The following is a 23,135-nucleotide window of genomic DNA, read 5'->3' as shown; positions in this document are numbered from 1 at the left end:
ATCTTGTGCTGGAAAGCAAGGGACATATCAAAGACTAATTAGTGATTTCAGAAGAACCTAGGAACCCCCCTGCGGGGTTCCCATTGGCCAGAGATGGGATAAGTGACTGCAGATGAATATGAAAACTTTCCATGAGTTTTAATGATATTAAACCAGGAAAAGGACTGTCACACCACTCCTGCATTCAGGCTATTTTGAATGGCGATGGGGAATATGCATTGATTGTGTAAATTATTCAGAGTCGGAGTTCTTGGCCTTTCTCCCCATCCCCTCCCCTCTATAGCAGGCTTGGGGTCTGACCTCAGATTGACTTTTACTGGGATGGGAAATACATTGCTTTGCACTCTTGTCATCCCTTATTGCCAACATCGTGTCCTTGGCGGAGCTGAGATCTGCCTCTGAGAGTCCAAAGACCTGGATACTGGTCCAGCTGTTCCTGCGGCTCCCTCCACAGCCTCAGTGTCTCCGAACCTGGCTGAGCCTCAGACTCCTCATCTCTAACGTAAGAAGGACGATGATCCCCTGTGCCCTGCAGCCCTTCCAATCCATGAGCACCCACCTCTAAGATGCCTTCTGCCTCACGGATGCCGTGAATTTGCGGTCTTTCCCCCATTGTTACATTCTTAAATAGGCACTTTATGAAATCTCAGTGGAGACTGGAATCGTTTCAGCTGTACCTAGAAAAATAAATATAGCCGGCTCATTACCACAGATTGGGTGGGGAAGTAACATCCTTTTGTCTTTCTGTTTCTTTCAGCCATGGAATTCCATGAACACTTGCACAGCATAGGCACCAAGGAAGGTTTGAAGGAACGCAAACTGCAAAAAGCTGTGGAGAGCTTTACCTGGAATATTACCATCTTAAAGGTATTTTCCGAGTTGTTTCTGATGCTAGTGATCTTGCAGCCTTGTTCAGCATGTTTCTTCCTGTTAGTATACCATTTCCTGCACTGTACATTACCAGCCACTCGAAGCTATGGCATGGCCACAAAAATCGAATGAGAACTCTGCTTTCTGGAGAGTCTGCTGCGGGCACAGTAGCTGGGCAGTGCAGCTCAGAGGGAGAACCGGGGACTCGAGCGGTTGGCACCTAGTGGATTCTGCCAAGAAGGGAAAGGGTCTGCATTTCATCCTTAAAGCATCGTAAAGTTCTTAAACGCCAGTTGCTACATGTGAAATAGAAAGCATTGATTACAGAGGAATGACTGGGAATTTGAAGATTCTAGTTCTTCAGATTTCATTCAATGTTTTAAAGTATAATCACAGCCTTAACGTCAATATGATCCCAGGGAAAAAGTAGGAAAGAATTGTGGGGGGCATAATCAAAAGAAATATGTAAAGGAGTTGCTGTTTGAAAAAAATTTCCCTTCAAGGGAGAAACCATCTCTATCTGTTTGTTTATCTGCTCTCTTCTTTCTTTCTTTTCCTTTCTCTCTGTCCGTCTCTCTCTCTCTCCCTCCCTCCCTCCTTCCCTCCTTTCCTTCCATCTTCCTATCTCAGCATGACCATTTAAAAAAATTAACTTTTATTAGTTTTATTATAAAAGTAATATATTTTCATTATAGAAAATGTCAAAATAGCATAACCAAAGGTAAACATAGTCCCACCGTCCAGGGTCTTTTGCTATACATTCTCCCAGTCCTTTTCTCTATGGTGTATATAATATGACATGATTTTTAAAATAATGTTATGTATGTGCCTTGGAACCTTTTTTGCATTTTGTCTCGCTGATCTTTTCTTTATCTCAGTGTTTGAGACCTTGAATAATAATAACACAGAAACATTATTTCACTCTGGGCCTTGGACAACTCAATGTAAAATTACTCTCCAGTTCACCCTCCAAACTTTCTTCTCAGTTGAATTCAAAAGACATTATCACAGCTGCCTCTTTTAATTTCTCTGTTTCCCTTCAAGTTAAAAGATCCATCCTGCATCCCTAATTTTCAAAGTGATATATACTCATGTAAAAAAAATTTGGGAAATACATACATGTAGATGATAATAAACTACAATTTAGACAAAAAAAAAAAAATCCATCCTGCAGCTGACAACAGTCTTCTGATTTAATTTAATGAAAAGTCACCCTTCCAAAGCTAGCCAACTTGCACTTTCTCATCTTAAACCCTTACTCATTTTTATAATAAGTCATTTTCTAAACTTCTTCAAATACTTCCCTTCCTACACATGTACTTATTTGAATCTCTGGATCTTCTGCTTAGTATTTAACTCTGATCATTTGCAGTTCAGTAAACAGCAGATAGAAAAATTTACAATGAAGAGGAATTTGGCTTTACAACTTGCTGACTCACTCCCAACCAGAGATGGGGTGTACACTACAAATTTCCTGCAAACCTCAGGAAAAAATTGCATTGTAGTTTAAAGCCCTGTGATAGGAACAAATGCTCATTTGACTTTTATTTTATTATAGGCAAAACAGACTTAGGAACCAAACTTTCATCTGTCAGCTATCCTTGCTACTCCATTCTGGTCCAGGAACCAGCAGCCTGGGCATCACCTGGGAGCTTGCTCACAATGCAGACTCCCGGGCCCTGCCCCAGGCCTGCTGAGTCAGAATCTGCCTTTTTACAAGATCCCGGGGGATTCTTATGCACATTACAGTTTGAGAAGCACTGGGCTAAGAACCCCTGAAAATGGGAGTCTGGCGCACATATTCATGAAAAACAGCTGACATAAAGTAATGGCTCAGGTTTTAGAAACATGAAATTGAACCAAACAGCTACAATGAGGAAACTATTTTCTTTTGAATTATGTCCAGGAGATAGAATTAGCACCTCAGACTTACGTACATATGGAAACAAGTGTATAGAACAGGGTAATAGATCTTCTTAAAATTCCCAGGGTAGTATTTGCTGTAGCTGGTGTTTGAGTATGCGCTGAGTGGGGAAGAGTTGGAGAGGTCTGTGTGTCTTTTCTGTACAATAGGAGGGCTTTTTTCATTGCTGCATATTTCACGGGTTTAAACTTTCTTTAGAAGAATCAGTGCCTGTGGAGCTTTAGACATGAGTTTGGGTCTGAGTTGAGCTCCCAGCCTTTTCCTGGCAGGAGGGGATGGGTCCCTTGAGTTCCCCTCACCACCTGTTCTCTGCGCAGAGCTTGGAGGGGGTCCAGCCCTCCAGGGCCCTGTGTGGTATGTAGTTGGCAGCGGGTGCCCTCATGGGGGCACAGAGGCTTGGGGAAGGTTCCAGACTTTCCCTCCAGACGTGCTGAGGGAGCCCCGGAGCTGTGAGGCCAGCTGTAAGAATTACCTGGGTGCTTAAAACACAGTCTCCTAAGCCCCACCGCAGACCTCCTGGGTCATCATCTCAGGAGTGGATGCAGGAATCTGGCTGTGTGACACGTTCCTCAGGGGATTCGCAGGCACCCTAAAAAATTGAGTGCCACGACTCTAGAGTCAAATCAGAAGTGTCTTTCCTTCTGAATCACCCCGCTCATGTGAACAACAAGGGAGGCAGGGTGCCCAATCATCGCGGGACGAAGGACTTGCAGTGTGAGAGCCGGGGTGATGGGTCACCCCCAGAGCAGGCGCCCGGCCACAAACTCCTTTCATCCAAGGATGTCCAGCCAAGTTTTCATGAGTCTTTGCTGGCTTTGTTTAGTTTTTTCAACTTTAAGAGTTGCTTTAAAATACAGAAATGAACGAAGGAGAAATGTCACCTCTGATTCCACACCCAGAATGACCTGCTATTAACATCTTGGCATATTTACTTCCAGTCATTTTTTTCTTTGAATAAAAATCATTCATTTGTTTCTGTAAATATGTCTTCATTATAAAGAACTTTTTCAATGTATAAAAGATAAGTTTTAAAATGACCTCAGATCCTCCCTCTGAGAAATAATTATTATTAAATGTAAGTGACCTTATTCCAGGAACCTTTTTATATGCATATGGATGGATGGATGGAGATACATGTTTTTGATCCTGAGTCATACCTTTTTCTTGTTTTTCACATCTTTGATATTGGTGTGTATCTTATAATGCATGGCATCTTTGCATTGTATCCTAGTTAAATTGGAGTGATTTTCTTCCTTAGTGGTGTATAAAATAGTGGTACGTATGTCTCATCAGTACTAGTATCTCAGATATTATGAAATAAGGTATATCAGTAGATAAAATCCTACTATAATTTCTCTATTTAATTTTTTTAAGTACTAAGTTTCACTTTACTTAATTTAACAGGAAGAAAGCAAACCATAAAGAAACTAAATGAATTGCTGAACAATTTTTACTCTAAAGGTTTTTCTTTCTTATAAAATCCCTCTGAGGTTAAGGAAAGAGATTATGAAAAATGTTAATTGGAGTCATTTTGTTGGGTTTTTGAAAGCTATACATTTCAGTTATAAGCTTTGTTGGTTGCCCTTCTGCTACGAAAGATGAGTTAGCACTTTTTAATATTTCTGGGTGGAGAGTTAGGCATATTGTTATTTTTCCATTATCCAGGTTTAAACATCACCAGTTGGTTCCAGACTGTAGTTCCCATGTTGCTTGCTATAAGCTCAATATTTAAACTGGTTCGCTGTCACCACCAGTCCGAGAAATCGCCCATGCTTTTCTGTAGCCTGAGGGAATGGCGGAGAAGAGAGAAATCTCAGCTGGGGTCATAGACAGCCTTTGTTTGGATACTGGGACCCAGCTTCCTCAGAGTTTGTAAATGTCCTGTTCTAGGGTTTCTGCTGCATAATTGGAGAGAGGGTGTAATTCATTCCCACAGGCTTCTGATTGCTTCTTTAATTCAGAAGCCAGCCCTCAAGACCTCACACTCATTAGATAGCACCATTCTCTCTTTTTTGATGAGCATTATTGAGGTATAATTTACATAAAATAAAATTCACCAACTTTAACTGCGCCATTCAATGAATTTTGACAAATGTATATAATCATGCAGCATACCATAGTGATGATAGAGCTTCATTCCTAGAAGTTCCCTTGTGTCCCTTTGTAGTAAACTCCCCCACCTTGCTGACTGCTGGTCTGATTGCCATCTGTAGTTTCACCCATTCCAGAATGTCCCATAGATGGAATCATGTAGTAATAAACTTTGTGCCTGGCTTCTTGCATTCAGGATAATGCTTTTGAGATTCATCCAAGTTGATGTATGTTTCAGCAAGTTATTCCTTTTTATTGATGAATAGTATTCTATCCTATGGGTGTACCACACTTTGTATGTTCACTAGTTGATGGACATTTGGGTTGCTTCCAGTTTTTACCTATTAAGAATACAGCTGCAATGAACATTCACATTCAAGTCTTTGTGTGAACATATGTTTTTATTTTTCTTGGGTAAATACCTATGAGTGGCATTGCTCATATGGTAAGTGTATTTCAGACTTGATAAGAAATTGCCAACTGCTTTACAAACTGCTTTATGAGCTGTTCCATTGTGAATTCCCCCCAGCAGTGTTACGAGAGTTCCAGTTACCCCACACCCTTGTCAACGTTTGTTATTATCAGTTTAGCAAGTCTAGTAGGTGTATAGAGTTTGAGCATCTTTTTGTTGGGGTCTTTTTTTTTTTAGATTTTTTTAGAAGATCTTGATGGGCCTTAGTGTGGCTTTCTTTATGTTTCTTCTGCTTAGAGTTCTTTGAGGTTTTTCTATATGTGGATTTACAGTTTCCATCAAACTTGGAAAATTTTCAGCCATAGTTTCTTTAAATTTTTTTCTGTTTTACCCTTTCTCTCCTCTCCTTCTGTAACTCCATTTGTACATATGTACTGCTTGATACTATCCCATAAGTCACAGATGCACTGTTCATTTGTTTAGGCCTTTTTGCTGTTTTTTTTTTTTTTAATAGTTTCTAGTGCTGCAAGCAATGCTAGTCTTCAAGTCTTCTAGTCTTCAAACAATACTGCTGTATCTTCTACAGCATCTAATCTGCCATTAATCCTGTCCAGTGGGGTTTTTATTTTGAATTTCCTGCTTCTCTTCTTTGTGCTCATGATATCCTCTCCCTCCCTTTGTGCTCATGATACAATATCCTATTGTATATTTACAATAGCTGTTGCAGCCCTCCCTCCCTCTCCACCACTACCCTTGCAGCCGCTTTGCCTCCCTGAGCTCCAAAGAGGGGCTGCTGGGCTCTGTTTGGGAAGCTTTCCAGGCAATGAGCTGGACCTTGTGTCCATACCCCTTCTCCCAGGGCTCCCTGTCTTGCACTATCTGAAAATCATTGCTTTATATATTGTGTCCAGGTTTCTAGTTGTGTGTCAGCCCCATTCCTAACTTTTCCATGTCACCTCTTTCTTCCCACCCCCTGTCCATCATCTCTTCTCCTCCGTCAAACAGAAGTAAAAGGGGAAAGACACTCAGTTTATATCTCTCCAGGTTGTTGGGCTGTTAGAATTTTCAGCACCTAAATGGGAAAAGAATTTGAAAAAGAATAGATATATGTATATGTATAACTGAATCACTTTGCTGTACACGTGAAACTAACACAGCATTGTAAATCAACTGTAATTCAATATAAAATAAAAAATTTTTAAAACTTCATTGCAGAACTTCCTTCCCATAGTCCTGATGAAATGAGCAAAAAGAGTAAAACTGGCAAACACACACACACAATACACAAACACAAGCAGCCACCCCGCAAAGAAAAAGGTATAACATAATTTAATAAACTTCTAAAACTCATAGAACTCATACTGGCAATTCATAAAAATCCTGAACATTGGGGTACATGTATCCTCTCAAACCATGATTTTCTCCAGATATATGCCCAGGAGTGGGATTGCTTAATCATATGGTAGCTCTGTTTTTAGTTTCTTAAAGAACCTCCACACTCTTCTCCAGAGTGGCTGTACCAATTTATATTCCCAGCAACAGTGTAGGAGGGTTCCCCTTTCTCCACATCCTCTCCAACATTTATTGTTTGTAGACATTTTTTTAAATAAATTTATTTATTTTATTTACTTATTTTTGGCTGAGTTGGGTCTTTGTTGCTGCACGCGGGCTTTCTCTAGTTGTGGTGAGCAGGGGCTACTCTTCCTTGTGGTGTGCGGGCTTCTCATTGCAGTGGCTTCTCTTGTTGCGGAGCACGGGCTCTAGGTGCGCGGGCTTCAGTAGTTGTGGCATGCGGGCTCAGTAGTTGTAGCTTGCAGGCTCTAGCGTGCAGGGTCAGTAGTTGTGGCACACGGGCTTAGTTGCTCCGCGGCATGTGGGATCTTCCCGGAGCAGGGCTCGAACCCATGTCCCCTGCATTGGCAGGTGGATTCTTAACCAGTGCGCCACCAGGGAAGTTCCCTGTTTGTAGACTTTTTGATGATGGCCATTCTGACTGGTGTGAGGTGATACCTCATTGTAGTTTTGATTTGCATTTCTCTAATAATTAAAAATGTTGAGCATCTTTTCATGTTCCTCTTGGCCACCTCTATGTCTTCTTTGGAGAAATGTCTGTTTAGGTCTTCGCCCATTTTTTGATTGGGTTACTTGTTTGTTTGTTTGTTTTTTGATATTGAGCTGCATGAGCTGCTTGTAAATTTTGGAAATTAAGCCCTTGTCAGTTGCATTGTTTGCAAATATTTTCTCCCATTCTGTAGTTGTCTTTTTGTTTTCTTTTTCATTTTCTTTGCTGTGCAAAAACTTTTGAGTTTAATCACTTTCCATTTGTTTATTTTTCTTTTTATATCCATTACTCTAGAAGACAGATTGAAAAAGATATTGCTGCAATTTATGTCCAAGAGTGTTGTGCCTATGTTTTTCTCTAAGAGTTTTATAGTATCTGGTCTTACATTTAGGTAACCCATTTAACCCATTTTGAGTTTATTTTTGTGTATAGTGTTAAAGAATATTCTAATTTCATTCCTTCACATGTAGCTGTCCAGTTTTCTCAGCACCATGTATTGAAGAGACTATCTTTTCTCCACTGTATATTCTTGCCTCCTTTATCATAGATTAGGTGACCATAAGTGCGTGGGTTTATCTGTGGACTTTCTGTCCTGTTCCATTGATCTGTATTTCTGTTGTTGTGCCAGTACCATACTGTTTTGATTACTGTAGATTTGCAGTATAGTCTGATGTCAGGGAGCCTGATACCGCCAGCTCCGTTTTTCTTTCTCAAGATTGCTTTGGCTATTTGGGGTCTTTTGTGTCTCCATACAAATTAAAAAAATTTTTTTGTTCTAGTTCTGTGAAAAATGCCATTGGTAATTTGACAGGGATTGCATTGACTCTCTAGATTGCCTTGGGTAGTATAGTCATTTTGACAATATTGATTCTTCCAATCCAAGAACATGGTATATCTTTCCATCTGGTTGTGTCATCTTCGATTTTTTTCATCAGTGTCTTACAGTTTTCAGAGTACAGGTCTTTTGCCTCCTTAGGTAGGTTTATTCCTAGGTATTTTATTCTTTTTGATGTGACAGTAAATGGGATTGTTTCCTTAATTTCTCTTTCTGATCTTTTGTTGTTAGTGTATAGAAATGCAATAGATTTCTGTGTATTAATTTTGTATCCTGCAACTTTACCGAATTCATTGATGAGCTGTGGTAGTTTTCTGGTAGCATCTTTAGGATTTTCTATGTACAGTATCATGTCATCTGCAAATAGTGACGGTTTAACTTCTTTTCCATTTTGGATTCCTTTTATTTCTTTTTCTTCTCTGATTGCTGTGGCTAGAACTTCCAAAACTATGTTGAATAAAAGTGGTGAGAGTGGACATCCTTGTCTTGTTCCTGATCTTAGAGGAAATGCATCCAGGCTTTCACCATTAAGTATGATGTTAGCTGTAGGTTTGTCATATATGGCCTTTATTATGTTGAGGTAGGTTCTCTCTGTGCCCACTTTCTGGAGAGTTTTTGTCATAAATGGGTATTGAATTTTGTCAGAAGCTTTTTCTGCATCTATTGAGATGATCATATGGTTTTTATTCTTCAATTTGTTAATGTGTTGTATCACACTGATTGATTTGTGGATATTGAAGAATTCTTGCATCTTGGGATAAATTCCACTTGATCATGGTGTATGATCCTTTTACTGTATTGTTGGATTCGGTTTGCTAGTATTTTGTTGAGGATTTTTGCGTCCATGTTCTTCAGTGATACTGGCCTGTAATTTACTTTTTTGTGTGGTATCTTTGTCTGGTTTTGGAATCAGTGTGATGGTGGCCTCATAGAATGAGCTTGGGAGTGTTCCTTCCGCTGCAATTTTTTGGAATAGTTTGAAAGAATAGGTGTTAACTCCTCTCTAAATGTTTGATAGAATTCACCTGTGAAGCCATCTGGTCCTGGACTTTCGTTTGTTGGGAGTTTTTAAAATCACAGTTTCAATTTCAGTACTTATGATTGGTCTGCTCATATTTTCTATTTCTTCCTGGTTCAGTCTTGGAAGATTGTACCTTGCTAAGCATTTGTCCATTTCTTCGTGGTTGTCATACAGTTGTGTGTAGTAGTCTCTTATGATCCTTTGTATTTCTGTGGTGTCAGTTGCAACTTCTTTTTCATTTCTATTTTTATTGATTTGAGTCCTCCCACTTTTTTTCTTGATGACTCTGGCTAAAGGTTTGTCAGTTTTGTTTATCTTTTCAAAGAATAAGCTTTTAGTTTCATTGATCTTATCTATTGATTTCTTTATCTCTATTTCATTTATTTCTGCTCTGATCTTTGTGGTTTCTTTCCTTCTGCTAACTTTGGGTTTTGTTTGTTCTTCTTTCTCTAGTTGCATTAGTTGTAAGGTTAGGTTGTTTATTTGAGATTATTATGTTTCCTGAAGTAAGATTGTATGGCTATAAAGTTCCCTCTTAGAACTGATTTTGCTGCGTCCCATAGGTTTTGGATCATCATGCTTTCGTTTTCATTTATCTCTTGGTATTTTTTTATTTCCTCTGATTTCTTCAGTGATCCACTGGTTGTTTAGTATTGATAGCATATTGTTTAGCCTCTACATGTTTGTGTTTTTTACAGGTTTTTTCTTGTAGTTGATTTCTAATCTCGTAGTGTTGTCATTGGAAAAGATGCTTGATATGATTTCAATTTTTAAAATTTACTGTGGCTCACTTTGTGGCCCAGCATGTGATCAATCCTGGAGAACGTTCCATGTGTACTTGAAAGGAATATATACTCTGTTACTTTTGGATAATGCTCTAAAAATAGCAATTAAGTCCATCTGGTCTAATGTGTCATTTAAGACCTGTGTTTCCTTATTGATTTTCTGTCTGATGATCTGTCCATTTATGAAAGTGGGTTGTTAAAGTCCCCTACTATTATTGTGTTACTGTTAATTTCTCCTTTTATGGCTGTTAGCATTTGCCTTATATGTTGAGGTGCTCCTATGTTGGGTGCATATATATTTACAATTCTTCCATATTCTTGTTGGATTGATCCCTTCATCATTATGCAGTGTCCTCCTTTGTCTCTTGTAGCAGTCTTTATTTTAAAGTCTATTTTTGTCTGATATGAGTATTGCTACTGCAGCTTTCTTTTGATTTCCACTTGCACGGAATTCCTTTTCTGATCACCTCACTTTCAGTCTGTATGTGTCCCTAGGTCTGATGTGGGTCTCTTGTAGACAGCATATATACGGGTCTTGTTTTTGTGTCCATTCAGCAAGTCTGTGTCTTTTGGTTGGAGCATTTAATCCGTTTACATTTAAGGTAATTATCGATATGTATGTTCTTATCATCATTTTGTTAATTGTTTTGGATTTGTTTTTGTAGGTCTTTTTTCTGCCTGTCCTCTTTTGTTCTCTTCTCTTGTGATTTGATGACTAATTTTAGTGTTGTGTTCGGATTCCTTTTTCTTTTTTGTGTATCTATTGTAGATTTTTGGTTTGCAGTTCCCATGAGGTTTTGATATAGCAGTCTATATATAAACAAGATTGTTTTAAGTTGCTGGTCTTTTAATTTCAAATGCATTTCCAGTATCCTGCATTTGTACTCTCCTCTTCTCACAATTGCTGGTTTTGATATCATATTTGTGTGTGGATGATTTCCTACCTTTACTGTATGTTTGCCTTTACTGGTGAGCTTTTCTGTTCATAATTTTCTTGTTTCTAGTTGTGGCCTTTTCTTTTCTACCTAGAGACGTACCTGTAGCATTTTTTGCTAATCTGGTCTGGTGGTGCTGAATTCTCTTAGCTTTTGCTTGTTTGTAAAGATTTTGATTTCTCCATTGAATCTGAATGAGAGCCTTGCTGGGTAGAGTTTTCTTGGTTGTAGGTTCTTACCATCCATCACTTTAAATATATTGTGCCACTCCCTTCTGGCTTGCAGAGTTTCTGCTGAAAAATCAGCTGATAACCTTATGGGAATTCCCTTGTTGCTTTTAGTATTTTCTATTGCTTTTAATTTGTCAGTTTGATTACTATGTGTCTTGGTGTGTTCCTCCTTGAGTTTATCCTGCCTGGGACTCTCTGCACTTCCTGGACTTGGGTGTCTGTTTCCTTTCCCATATTAGGGAAGTTTTCAGCTGTTATCTCTTCAAATATTATCTCAGGTTCTTTCTCTCTCTTCTTCTGGGATCCCCATAATGTGAATGTTGTCGTAAAGTTCTCTTAGACTGTCCTCATTTCTTTTCATTGTTTTTTCTTTATTCGGTTCCACAGCAGTGATTTCCACCATTCTATCTTCCAGCTCAGTTATCCATTCTTCTGCCTCAGTTATTCTGTTATTGATTCCTTCTATTTTTCATTTCAGTTATTGTATTGTTCATCTGTTTGTTCTTTAGATCTTCTAGCTCTTTGTTAAACATTTCTTGTATCTTCTCGATCCTTGTCTCCATTCATTTTCCAAAATCTTGGATCATCTTTATTATCATTACTCTGAACTCTTTTTTTGGGTAGGTTGCCTATCTCCACTTCACTTAGTTGTTCTTCTGGGGTTTTATCTTGTTCCTTCGTCTGGGACATATTCCTCTGCTGTCTCATTTGTCTAACTTTCTGTGATTGCGGTTTCCGTTCTGCAGGCTGCAGGGTTGTAGTTCTTGCTTCTGCTGTCTGCCCACTGGTGGATGAAGCTGGTCTAAGAGGCTTGTGCAGGCTTCCTGATGGGAGGGGCTGGTTCCTGCCCACTGGTGGGTGGAGCTGGGTATTGTCCCTCTGGTGAGCAGGGCTGTGTCAAGGGGTGTGTTTAGCAGGCAGCTGTGGGTTTGGGAAGACTTTAGGCAGCCTGTCTGCTGATGGGTAGGGCTGTGTTCCTGCCCTGTTGTTTGGCCTGAGGTGTCCCAGCACTGGAGCCTACAGGCTGTTGGGTGGGGCCACGTCTTGGTGAGAAAATGGCTCACAGCATTGAGTACTCCCCAGAAGTACCACCATCAGTATCTTTTTCCCTGCAGTGAGCCACAGCCACCCCTGACCTGAGCAGGAGACCCTCCAATACCAGCACGTAGGTCTGGTCCAACCTGCCATGAGGACACTGCTTTTTCCCCTGGGTCCTGGTGCACACGAGACCTTGTGTGCACCCTCCAAGAGTGGAGTCTCTGTTTCTCCCAGTCCTGTTGAGCTCCTATGATCAAACCCTGCTGGCCTTCAAAGCCAGATGCTCTGGTGGATCCTTCTCCTGATGCCAGACCCCCAAGCTGGGGAGCCTCATGTGGGGCTCAGATCTTTCACTCCTGTGGGAGAACTGCTGTGATATAATTATTTTCCAGTTTGTGGGTCGCCCACCTGGCAGGTATGTGAGATGATTTTATCGTGATTGTGCCCCTCCTACCATCTCATTGTGGTTTCTTCTTTGCTTTGGGGAAGTGGACCCACCTCTTAATGGACAGTGCAGCGTGCCTGGATGGGGGCAGAAGGCATTGTTGGTGGCCATATTTGCAGTGGCAGAATCTGTGAATGAAGCCGTTTCCCTTAAATGGGTGTGGGAGACTTTGTGAGGCTTGTCCTTATGGGATGATAAAGTCATAAGATCCCACTTCTTGTGCTCCCACTAGATTGCCAGCCTCCTCCACCATCATGTAATTGTGTTCTGTCATACAGTATATAGCATCTTACATCTCTGTGACTTCTATCCACTGATTACACTGATGCCCTCAAAGTGGCACAGATGTACCCTATTCCTTCTCCTTCAGCATCCCTGCAAATACTTGGGCACTGTTGTATCTTCTCTCAAACCCCCGAGATTCAGGATGAGGTGGCTTCTGGTGCCTTCCCCATTGGGTCCCTTCATTTTCTGAAGGCTCTGGCTTGTCAGTGCCTTGTCAGTGCTTGTCAGTGTCATAAGATGGGACAACCAGGATTACCCCCACACTTCAAATGCCTGGTGGGCTAACCCTCCCAGAATGAGACTTGGCAGTCTGATTTTGCTCAAGTCTGAAAACCATCTTACTATTAATGTAGGCCAAAATTATGTTGGATTTTATAGCACCTGTGTCCTATCATGGACTTAAATGAAGCTTATTACAACCCAAGATGATTTCCAGAACTGCTGCCAAGCAAGCGCTCCCTATACTGTGTCACTCCACCCTCAGAGAAAAACTAGAGATTAAACCCTGAAAGTAATTAGAGATTTGTTCTCTTTAGGAACATAAGACTTCTGCCAAAAATAAATAATTAAACCAGATAGTTTTTGCACCTGTTAAGGCATTAATCTTTCAAAATTTTATGTATATATGTATGTAATTGAAAAATAGTTGATTACAATGTTGAGTTAATTTCTGCTGTACAGCAAAGTGATTCAGTTATACATACATATATATATATATATATATATATATATATATATATATATATATACACATTCTTTTTTATATTCTTTTTTATATTCTTTTCCAATATGGTTTATAACAGGATATTGAATATAATTCTCTGTGCTATACAGTAGGACCTTGTTGTTTATCCATTCTGTATATAATAGTTTGTATCTGCTAATCCCAAACTCCCACTCCATCCCTCCCCTACCCCCCTTCCCCCTTTGCCACCACAAGTATGTTCTCTGTGTCTGTGAGTCTGTTTCTGTTTTGTAGATAAGTTCATTTGTGTCCTATTTTAGATTCTACATATAAATGATACCATACGGTGTTTGCCTTTCTCTTTCTGACTTACTTCACTTAGTATGATAATCTCTAAGTCCATGCATGAGCTGCAAATGGCATTATTTCATTCTTTTTTATGGCTGCATAGCATTCCATTTTATGTATGTACTACATCTTCTTTATCCATTCATCTGTCGATGGACATTTAGGTTGTTTTCGTATCTTGGTTATTGTGAATAGTGCTACTGTGAACATAGGGATGTATGTATCTTTTTGAATTATAGTTTTGTCCTGATATATGCCCAGGAGCAGGATTGCTGGATCATATGGTAGTTCTATTTTTAATTTTTTGAGGAAACTCCATACTGTTTTCCACAGTAGCTGCAGCAACTTACCTTCCCACCAACAGTGTAGGAGGGTTCCCTTTTCTCTACACCCTCTCTAGCATTTGTTATTTGTAGACATTTTAAAGATGGCCATTCTGCCTGGTGTGAGGTGATACCTCATTGTAGTTTTGATTTGCATTTCTATAGTAATTAGTGATGTTGAGCATCTTTTCTTGTGCCTGTTGGCCCTCTGTATGTCATCTGGAGAAATGTCTATTTAGGTCTTCTGCCCATTTTTTAGTTGGGTTGTTTGTTTTTTTGTTGTTGAGTTGTATGAGCCGTTTGTATATTTTGGAAATTAAGCCCTTGTCGGTCGCATCATTTGCAAATATCTTATCCCAGTCTGTAGCTTGTCTTTTCATTTTGTTTATGGTTTCCTTTTCTGTACAGAAGTTTGTAAGTTTGATTAGCTCCCATTTGTTTATTTTTGCTTTTATTTCTATTACCTTGGGAGACTGACCTAAGAAAACATTGGTGTGATTTATGTCAGAGAATGTTTTGCCGATATTCTTTTGTAAGAGTTTTATGGTGTCATATCTTACATTCAAGTCTTTAAGCCATTTTGCGTTTATTTTTGTGTATGGTGTGAGGATGTGTTTTAACTTCATTGCTTTACATGCAGCGGCCCAACTTTCCCAGCACCACTTGCTGAAAAGACTGTCTGTTCTCCATTGTATATTCTTGCCTCCTTTTTCAAGATTAATTGACCGTATGTGCGGGGGTTTATTTCTGGGGGTTTGTGTTCTGTTCCATTGATCCCAATGTCTGTTTTTGTGCCATTACCATGATTTTTTGATCACTGTAGCTTTGTAGTATTGTCTGAAGTCTGGGAGGGTCATGCCTTCTGCTTTTTCTTTTTCCTCATGATTGCTTTGGCAATTCTGCATTTTTTATTGTTCCATATAAATTTTAGGCTTATATGTTCTAGTTCTGTAATTTGATAGGGATCACATTAAATCTGTAGATTGCTTTGGATAGTATGGCCATTTAAACAATATTAATTCTTCTAATCCAAGAGCATGGATATCTTTCCATTTCTTTGAATCATCTTCAGTTTCCTTTATTAATGATTTATAGTTCTCAGCATATAAGTCTTTCACCTCCTTGGTGAGGTTTATTCCTAAGTATTTTATTTATATCTTTTTTGATGTATTTTTGAAAGGGATTGTTTACATTCCCTTTCTGATATTTCATTGTTAGTGTAAAGAAATGCAACCGATTTCTGTATGTTAATCTTGTATCCTGCTACTCTGCTGAATTCGTGTATCAGTTCTAATAGTTTTTGTGTGGAGTCTTCAGGGTTTTCTACATAGAGTATCATGTCATCTGCATATAATGACAATTTTACCTCTTCCCTTCCAATTTGGATACCTTTTATTTCTGTTTCTTGTCTGATTGCTGTGGCTAGGACTCCAATACTATGTTGAATAGAAGTGGTGAGAGTGGGCATCCTTGTCTTGTTCCAGATTTTAGCTGGAAGGCTTTCAGCTTTTCACCATTGAGTATTATACTGGATGTGGGTTTGTCATAAATAGCTTTTATTATGTTGAGCTATGTTCCCTCTACACCCACTTTGGTAAGAGTTTTTGTCATGAATGGATGTTGAATTTTATCAAAAAAATTTTTTTGCATCATTGAGATGATCATGTGGTTTTTGTCTTTTCTTTTGTTGGTGTGGTGTATCACATTGATTGATTTGTGTATGTTGAACCATCCTTATGAACTTAGGATGAATCCAACTTGGTCATGGTGTATGATCTTTTTTATGTGTTGCTGGATTCAGTTTGCTAACATTTTGTTTGAGAATTTTTGCATCTATATTCTTCAAAGAAACTGGCCTGTAATTTTCTTTTTTTGTAGTGTCCTTCTCTGGTTTTGGTATCAGGGTGATGGTGGCTTCATAAAATGTCTTTGGGAGTATTCCCTCCTCTTCAGTCTTTTGGAAGAGTTTGAGGAGAATTGGTATAAGTTCTTCTTTGTATGTTTGGTAGAATTTGCCTGTGAAGCCATCTGGTCCTGGACTTTTGTTTGTAGGGAGTTTTTAAAATTAATGTTTCTATTTCACTTCTAGTGATTGGTCTATTCAAGTTATCAATTTCTTCTTGATCCACTTTTGGTTGGCTGTGTGTTTCTAGAGACTTCTCCATTTCTTCTGGGTTGTTGAATTTGCTGGCATATAATTTTCATAGTATTCTCTTATGGTTTTTTTGTATTTCTGTGGTATTGGTTGTTTCTTCTCCTTTTTCAATTCTTATTTTGTTTATTTGGGTCCTCTCTCTTCTCTTCTTGATGAGCCTTGTGAGAGGTTTTTGTTTGTTTTAATTTATTTATTTTTGGCTGCATTGGGTCTTCATTGCTGCACACAGGCTTTCTCTAGTTGTGGCGAGTGCAGGCTTCTCTTGTTGCGGAGCATGGGCTCAAGGCACGTGGGCTTCAGTAGTTGTGGCACACGGGCTCATAGTTGTGGCTCGTGGGGTTTAGAGCGCAGGTTCAGTAGTTGTGGTGCACAGACTTAGTTGCTCCACAGCATGTGGGATTTCCCAGACCAGGGCTCAAACCCATGTCACCTGCATTGGCAGGTGGACTCTTAACCAGTGTGCTACCAGGGAAGTCCTGAGAGGTTTGTGGTAAGACATTAATCTTGTTTTGTTTTTACCTGAGGTGCAGACTTACCTGGAAGACCTGAAGACTAACATTTGTTTCTGAAAATTACTTTGATAGTCTTATGTCCCACTCCTTTCCTTTACTGATGCTAATGTCCTTTAGTTACTTCTTTTATTATAGGTGATCTACTATGTTGCCTGTTTTCCTAAAAAGCTCTAATCGACTAAAAGCCATTTCTCTATTTAGTGTGTGAAAACTCCTCAGAGTGGCTCAGAAAATCAAACTACAGTAGCGTTTGTCACTAGGCAGGCTGTCCTTTCTGACCCATTTAAAACACAGTAAAACCTCAGACATTTGGATCCCACTGGTGTGGAATTTGTGATTACTCAGCTAATGTTTAATTATGCAGAGGTGTGCTTGAAAGATTAATGGTGCAAGGGAAGTGCTTACATGGGCGCCATTTTTGCTAGTGTCTTCAGAAGCCTTCCCGCTCCCCATCCTGGCCCTGCTCATCTCCCATCCCCTCGCTCCCACCCCCTCTCCAGCCCTGGTCCTCTACCTGGAATCTCTTGACCTCCTCCGTTTGTGCTTGGCTGGGCTCACCTCTGCTGTCTGGAGACCCTGCTGGCTGCTCCTGAGACCCTCACCCCACTTCTGTGCAGGCGGGCACCTCTCCCTTCCCAGGTCAGGTCTGTAACAGGGAGGGTGGTCACAGTCAGAACTCAGAGGGTTTGTGACATAGAAGCCAGGCCCCTACGGTGAGGCCCCAAAGGCATCATCTGCAGGAGCTGTGGAGTCACAAGTGGAAAACAGTGTCCTCTGCAGCTCCTAGACCTGCTGGAATCCTCTCCTGCCTTCCATTGAGGCTCAGCTCAGACCCTACACCTTCTCCCTGGGGCTGCCTGGGGGGGGCCCCACCTTCCATCAGTGTTGAACGAAACGTAAAGTTGTTTCTCAGGAGAAAGGCAGAGGTTAGGAGCTGCATCCCCAGGTCCCCTTGCTGTTCCTCACGCTCTCAGACCCTCTCATGAACCTCTAAGTGCTGGGGTGGGAGTCAGGGGAGGGAGGGCAGCCTTCCTGCTGCAGTGATGTGAGTTTGTTTTCAGTTCACATTCACACCCTTCATACACATGAAGCAACGTGAGGGGGGTGGGCACACAACAGAAAAAATAGTGAAACATTTAAAACAAATCTTTTCCTGTGGAAAAGCTTGTGCCACCATCCCTGTTGCTCTAGCTTTAGGTGACGATGACTGAGGGGTCTTTTTTGAGTGGAAGGTTTATTGAGACCTCAGTGGGATGAAGGCCTGATGAGCCATGTGGGGGGCTTCCTGACTCTGGTTAATTCATCAGCTACCCCCCAGGACCCCTCGCAGGGCACTGTCAGAGTGTGGTAGGTGGCGGTTTAGAACCGGTAGTCGAGATTCCCATTCATTCTGTTGCCCACTCTTTTGTCACTCAACAAAAACTGGAAATCTAGATTTCTGCTCCTGTATTTAATCACAGGAAGAGTGCATTTTCTGCATCAGTGGTGATGTGCTGAGTGCACTTAAAATGTCATCACTCTTCCATTCTGCTGGCTTTAAAGTGTCACATGTAACATGCAGGAGCTCAACTCCCTATAGTTTGGGGCCCTGGTTTAGTTTATCCAGAAAGAAAACAAAACACACACAGAAAGTTGTGTGTGTTGTATAATTTGCCATGTAGACTCTGCCTTGGGTGAGGCCGTTGGTCTCTCCAAATTGTATCCTCAGCTACACAGTGGGGATGGTAATCGCACCCCTCTTGCAGAATTGAGAGACTGTCATGAGAATAATCTTTGTAAAGGGCTTACTTAATTCAGTGTCTGGCACACAGTAGTCACTCAATAAATGGTGACTATTGTTCCCAGTAGGCTTTGCTGGTATACATTCCTACATGCCTAATTTGACATATCATAGGCTCTGTGGTTTCAAATTTTGGACTCTAATCACACTTGCAGTCCTTCTGTTTGAATTTGAGTGGTGGCTGTAAGAGTTAGAACATATTGGTTTCCATAGCCCTCTTAAAGGAGGTTTATGCTTTTGGCCTGTGATCCTGAATACTCATGAAATACTGAATTGAAGTGTATTCAGTTTGTATATGAGTCTTGCATCACCCAGAAGAGTGACTAACCACAAAATATTTACTAAGAAGTACTCTGTTTGTCACCACATACTATTAATATTCCAGTTAAATAACAGTGAAGAAGCTGTAACTTCCTGTCAACCTGGCTTTTGTTTTCCGGCCATGAGATTGTGTTAAGGTTTTACAAGTTCAATTCTTGGCTTTTGCTTGCAGAAAATGCTCGGGGGAGACGGCAGAGGAACCCTAGACCAGCATGCGTCAGCTCAGAGTGGCGCTGAGGGGACCTGCAGCTCGTGGAGACTTGTGGGGTGACGGGAAGATAACTTGATAAACAGCTTGCATCTCAAGCTGCTGAGCAAGGCCCAGCATGCAGTGGGTGTGAGGCCCACTGGGGGTGACAGTCTGTCTTGGTCTGGGCCTGGCACCCCTTTTCATTTAGCCCAGAGTCAGTGTCATCTTGTGGGGGAGCAGAGGTGTTAGTGCTAGCAAATGCAAGTTTGCGTGCCCAACGCACAGTGAGGCCAAACAGTACCAAAACATCGGAGTTTGGTGCAGAGAAAGGTTTATTGCAGGTTTATTGCAAGGAGACGGGTGGCTCATACCCCCAAAACCCTGAACTCCCCAAAGGGATTCAGCAAAGCATATTTAAAGGCCAGGTGAGGGAAGGGGGTCACAGGGTACGTGACCAGCTCCTGCACAATTCTCTGATTGGTTGATGGTGAGGTAACAGGGCAGTGTAACAGGCGTCAACATTGTCAGTCCTTAGGCTCCAGGAGGCCTGAGGGCTACATGTTCATGGTCATCAGGTAGTTAACATCTTCCATTTGGTAGGGGGGTGTGGTTTCACATCTGTGAAACAACTCAGGAAATGTGCACCAGATACTGTTATCTAGGTACTTCAGAGAGGAGCTAAAGCAGAGGATATGGGGGAAGGGCCTGCCCTGGCAAGACCGCATAGGGTCCTGCTTGGTTCCAATTCCCCCCTTTTCTTTGATACTTCTCAATCCTGAGGAGAACAGGTGTTCGACAAGAAAAGAAATAAAGTTTTAGTTAAGGAGGTTAATCATAAACTTGACAGAGGAACCCACAGGGTCCTGTCACCAGCGGACACTGCTTTGAGAATCAGTCTGACACAGCTCAGAAAATTCAAGTTCTTGGCAATAAAGGAGTGTGGTATTACCACACAGATAATACCACAATACATGTGGTCCTGTCCACCTTGCAGTCAGCTGATGTTCAGGCACTTTACCTTTATAGGCTTTAAGGAGGACTTGGTCTCCAGGTCAGAAAGGATGTTAAGGCTACTTCAGTTAGATAGGCAGACCTGTGGGAGGCAAACTCATGAACAGAGGTTAGTATAGTGCCCAAAGTTTTAATGTAATTAGCAACAGCTAGGTCTTTCAGAGCATTTATAGATTCTCCCACATGGGCAGACACCTGGAATGGCCTACCATACAATATTTCAAAGGGGCTTAATTTACGTCTCCTTTTGGGAGCCATTCTGATCTGTAGTAGGGCAATTGACAAGGCCTTATCCCAAGTTAAATTAGTCTCTTGACACATTTTAGCAATGCTCCTTCCAGTATGTATAAGCTCTGGCTACAGGTCATGGGGCATCTGATATTTATCCAAAGGTAGATGATTGGGATAAGTTTCAGAAATAAACTTAAGAGTGTCCTTCTTAATAATGCAATTAAACTTTACAATTATGTAGCATTACAACAAGGAACTGTCTAGGAAGTGAGTCTTAGACAATAAATGCAGACCTCAATTAACAGAGTCAGAATTTGATATCTACCGAAATGTAATCTCTTTCTCTCTAAAAATTACCCTCATTTTTCATCAAATATAGCCAAATTAAGATTTGTTTGTTTGCAAAATGAGTCTGGTTAATTGATCATATTGGCTCCTTTCAATTGGCTGTGTTGGAATTTTTCGTAAGGAGTCTGAGACTGAAATTTTAAAAGCCCTCTGAGGGCCAGGAAAGCCATGCCAAGGGCTTTTCATAGATTTTTGCCTTACAGATGTAGGTGAATTCCTCACTTTTTGAGGTCCCCAAAGTACCTCGAGATTTTTGCACCTGTTAGGAAGTATCCTTCCTAATTTACCTGATAAAGCTGCTGGGAACCTAAGAGTTTCCAATATCTGGAGGGATCAGGTAGAGAGAAAAAATAAATGTTTCAATTGTGTTTACAAAGGTAAAATCTACCAAATTGCTGTAAGTCATAATTAGCTTAAGGGGAAAGGCTTCCTTAAAACCAAAAAATTATAACCATATTCATCAGTTTACCAGTCTTATATAATTAATTCTTTTTTACTAACAGTTTTATGAAATCAGAGTTGCCATTAGACTTTTAAAATCTAGTTTAGCAGTATGATTGTCAAAAAGTCCTTTCTATGACTCTTCTTAGAGATGAAGCATTTTGCAAAGCATCAGCATAACTGTCTCTGAATGATAAAGGACTTAAAAAGGCAAGGTTAGAGATCTGATTATAATGTTTTTTGACAAAGAAGCTTAATGAAATTGTGACATACAGCATTTTAACCTGTGTACTGGCTTAAGTGATTTACTTTCTAACTGTGACTTTCTCTTTCCTATAACTTCTTGCTTCTTTTCTATTTAAAGACCTTTCAATATTTCCTGTAGGATAGGTTTAGTATTGCTGTATTCTTTTAGTTTTTGCTTATCTGAGAAATCATTTCTCTCTTTTTCTATTTTAAATGGTAATCTTGCTGGTGGATTCTAGGTTGCAGATTTTTTCCCTTCCAGGATTTTGAATATATCTTGTCACTCCCTTCTGGCCTGCAATGTTTCTGTAGAGAAATCAGCTGATAGCCTTATGGGGGTTCCCTTGTAATTAAGTCTTTGTTTTTCTCTTGCTGCCTTCAGAAACCTCTCTTTATCTTTAACTTTTGCTATTTTAATTATAGTATGTCTTGGTGTAGGTCGGGTTTGGGTTTATCTTGTTTGGAACCCTCTGTGCTTCCTGTACCTGGATATCTGTTTCCTTCTTTAGGTTTGGGAAGTTTTCAGCCATAATTTCTTCAATTACATTTTCAATCCCCCTTTCTCTTTCTTCTCCTTCTGGAATCCCTATTACGCATAGATTGGCATGCTTTATATTAGTATTCCATAGGTCTCTTATATTGCTTTCATTTTTTTTTTTCTTTCAATTTGCCTTTCTCTCTGCTGTTCTGATTGGGTGATTTCCACTATTCTATCTTCCAGATCATTTATTCATTCTTCTGCATTATTCATTCTGTCATTCATTGCCTTTAGCTCAGCTTTCATCTCGGCGAATGAGTTTCCTAATTTTTCTTGGTTCCTCTTTATAGTTTCTACCTCCTTTTTACAGTAATCTGCATTTCTATCAATAGGCCTTGTTAATTTCTTCAGTATTTTCATTATCTCCATTTTGAACTCAGTGTCTATTAGACTGAAGAGGTCTGTTTCATTGTTCTTTTGGGGGAATTCTCTTGACCTTTTATTTGGGAGTGGTTCCTCTGCTTCTTCATCTTACTTATGTTTCTCTTACTCTGTGAGTTTAGGAGAAACAATTATCTACTGTGGTCTTGGAGGGCTGCTTTTATGTGGGAGCGTCCCTGTATAGCCTGCATGGGTTTAATATTTTTGGTGCGAGGGCTGTTTTTAGTACGGATGTCTGTGACCTCTTTCCTTAGCGTGTGCTGGCTGTTTGTGCTTGACAGGTGGTGGTGTGGTGACCAGAGCCTGCACTGGGTGGCTCTATGGTTGTCGCTGCCCCGTCTGCGACAGTTGTTGGAGCAGAAGCCCCCCAATCTGATTCTGAGCTGCAGAGTGGGATAGGTGGGATTGGAGCACTCCCTCTGGAGAGGAGCCACTGAGTATTGCTTTGCCAGAGCTGTCCACCCGGGAGTGTGCTCTGTGGTGTCGCCTGGCTGGGCTCACAAAGTACGCTGCTGTCGGCACTGCCCTCGGCCCCACCTCCGCTGCGGGCATGCAGGCAGTTGGCCCCGGTGTCCCTCAGGCACTGTGCTCACAAAGCCAACGGCACAGATCCCGACACGCCAGTCCACTGAAGGCGGGTACCAGGAGCACAGCAGTCACGCACCTGGGCTCGCCGTGGGAGCCTTGGAAAC

The 23,135-nt window shown here is 40.7% G+C and overlaps 1 protein-coding gene across 1 annotated transcript in view; it reads left to right on the top strand.

Moving 5' to 3' along the window:
- Positions 1–23,135, top strand: part of PLCL2 (phospholipase C like 2) — a 191,041-nt gene that overhangs the window by 163,113 nt on the left and 4,793 nt on the right. Inside the window, exon 5 of the mRNA XM_036849869.1 lies at positions 758–867. Within this exon, the coding sequence (XP_036705764.1) occupies positions 758–867 (110 nt within the window). The remainder of the gene's footprint in view (positions 1–757; positions 868–23,135) is intronic.

Source organism: Balaenoptera musculus, chromosome 4, assembly GCF_009873245.2.
Source record: "Balaenoptera musculus isolate JJ_BM4_2016_0621 chromosome 4, mBalMus1.pri.v3, whole genome shotgun sequence".
Classification (NCBI taxonomy): domain Eukaryota; kingdom Metazoa; phylum Chordata; class Mammalia; order Artiodactyla; family Balaenopteridae; genus Balaenoptera; species Balaenoptera musculus.
Note: the sequence above shows the minus strand (reverse complement) of the source record. Positions and strands in the feature narration are given on the sequence as shown.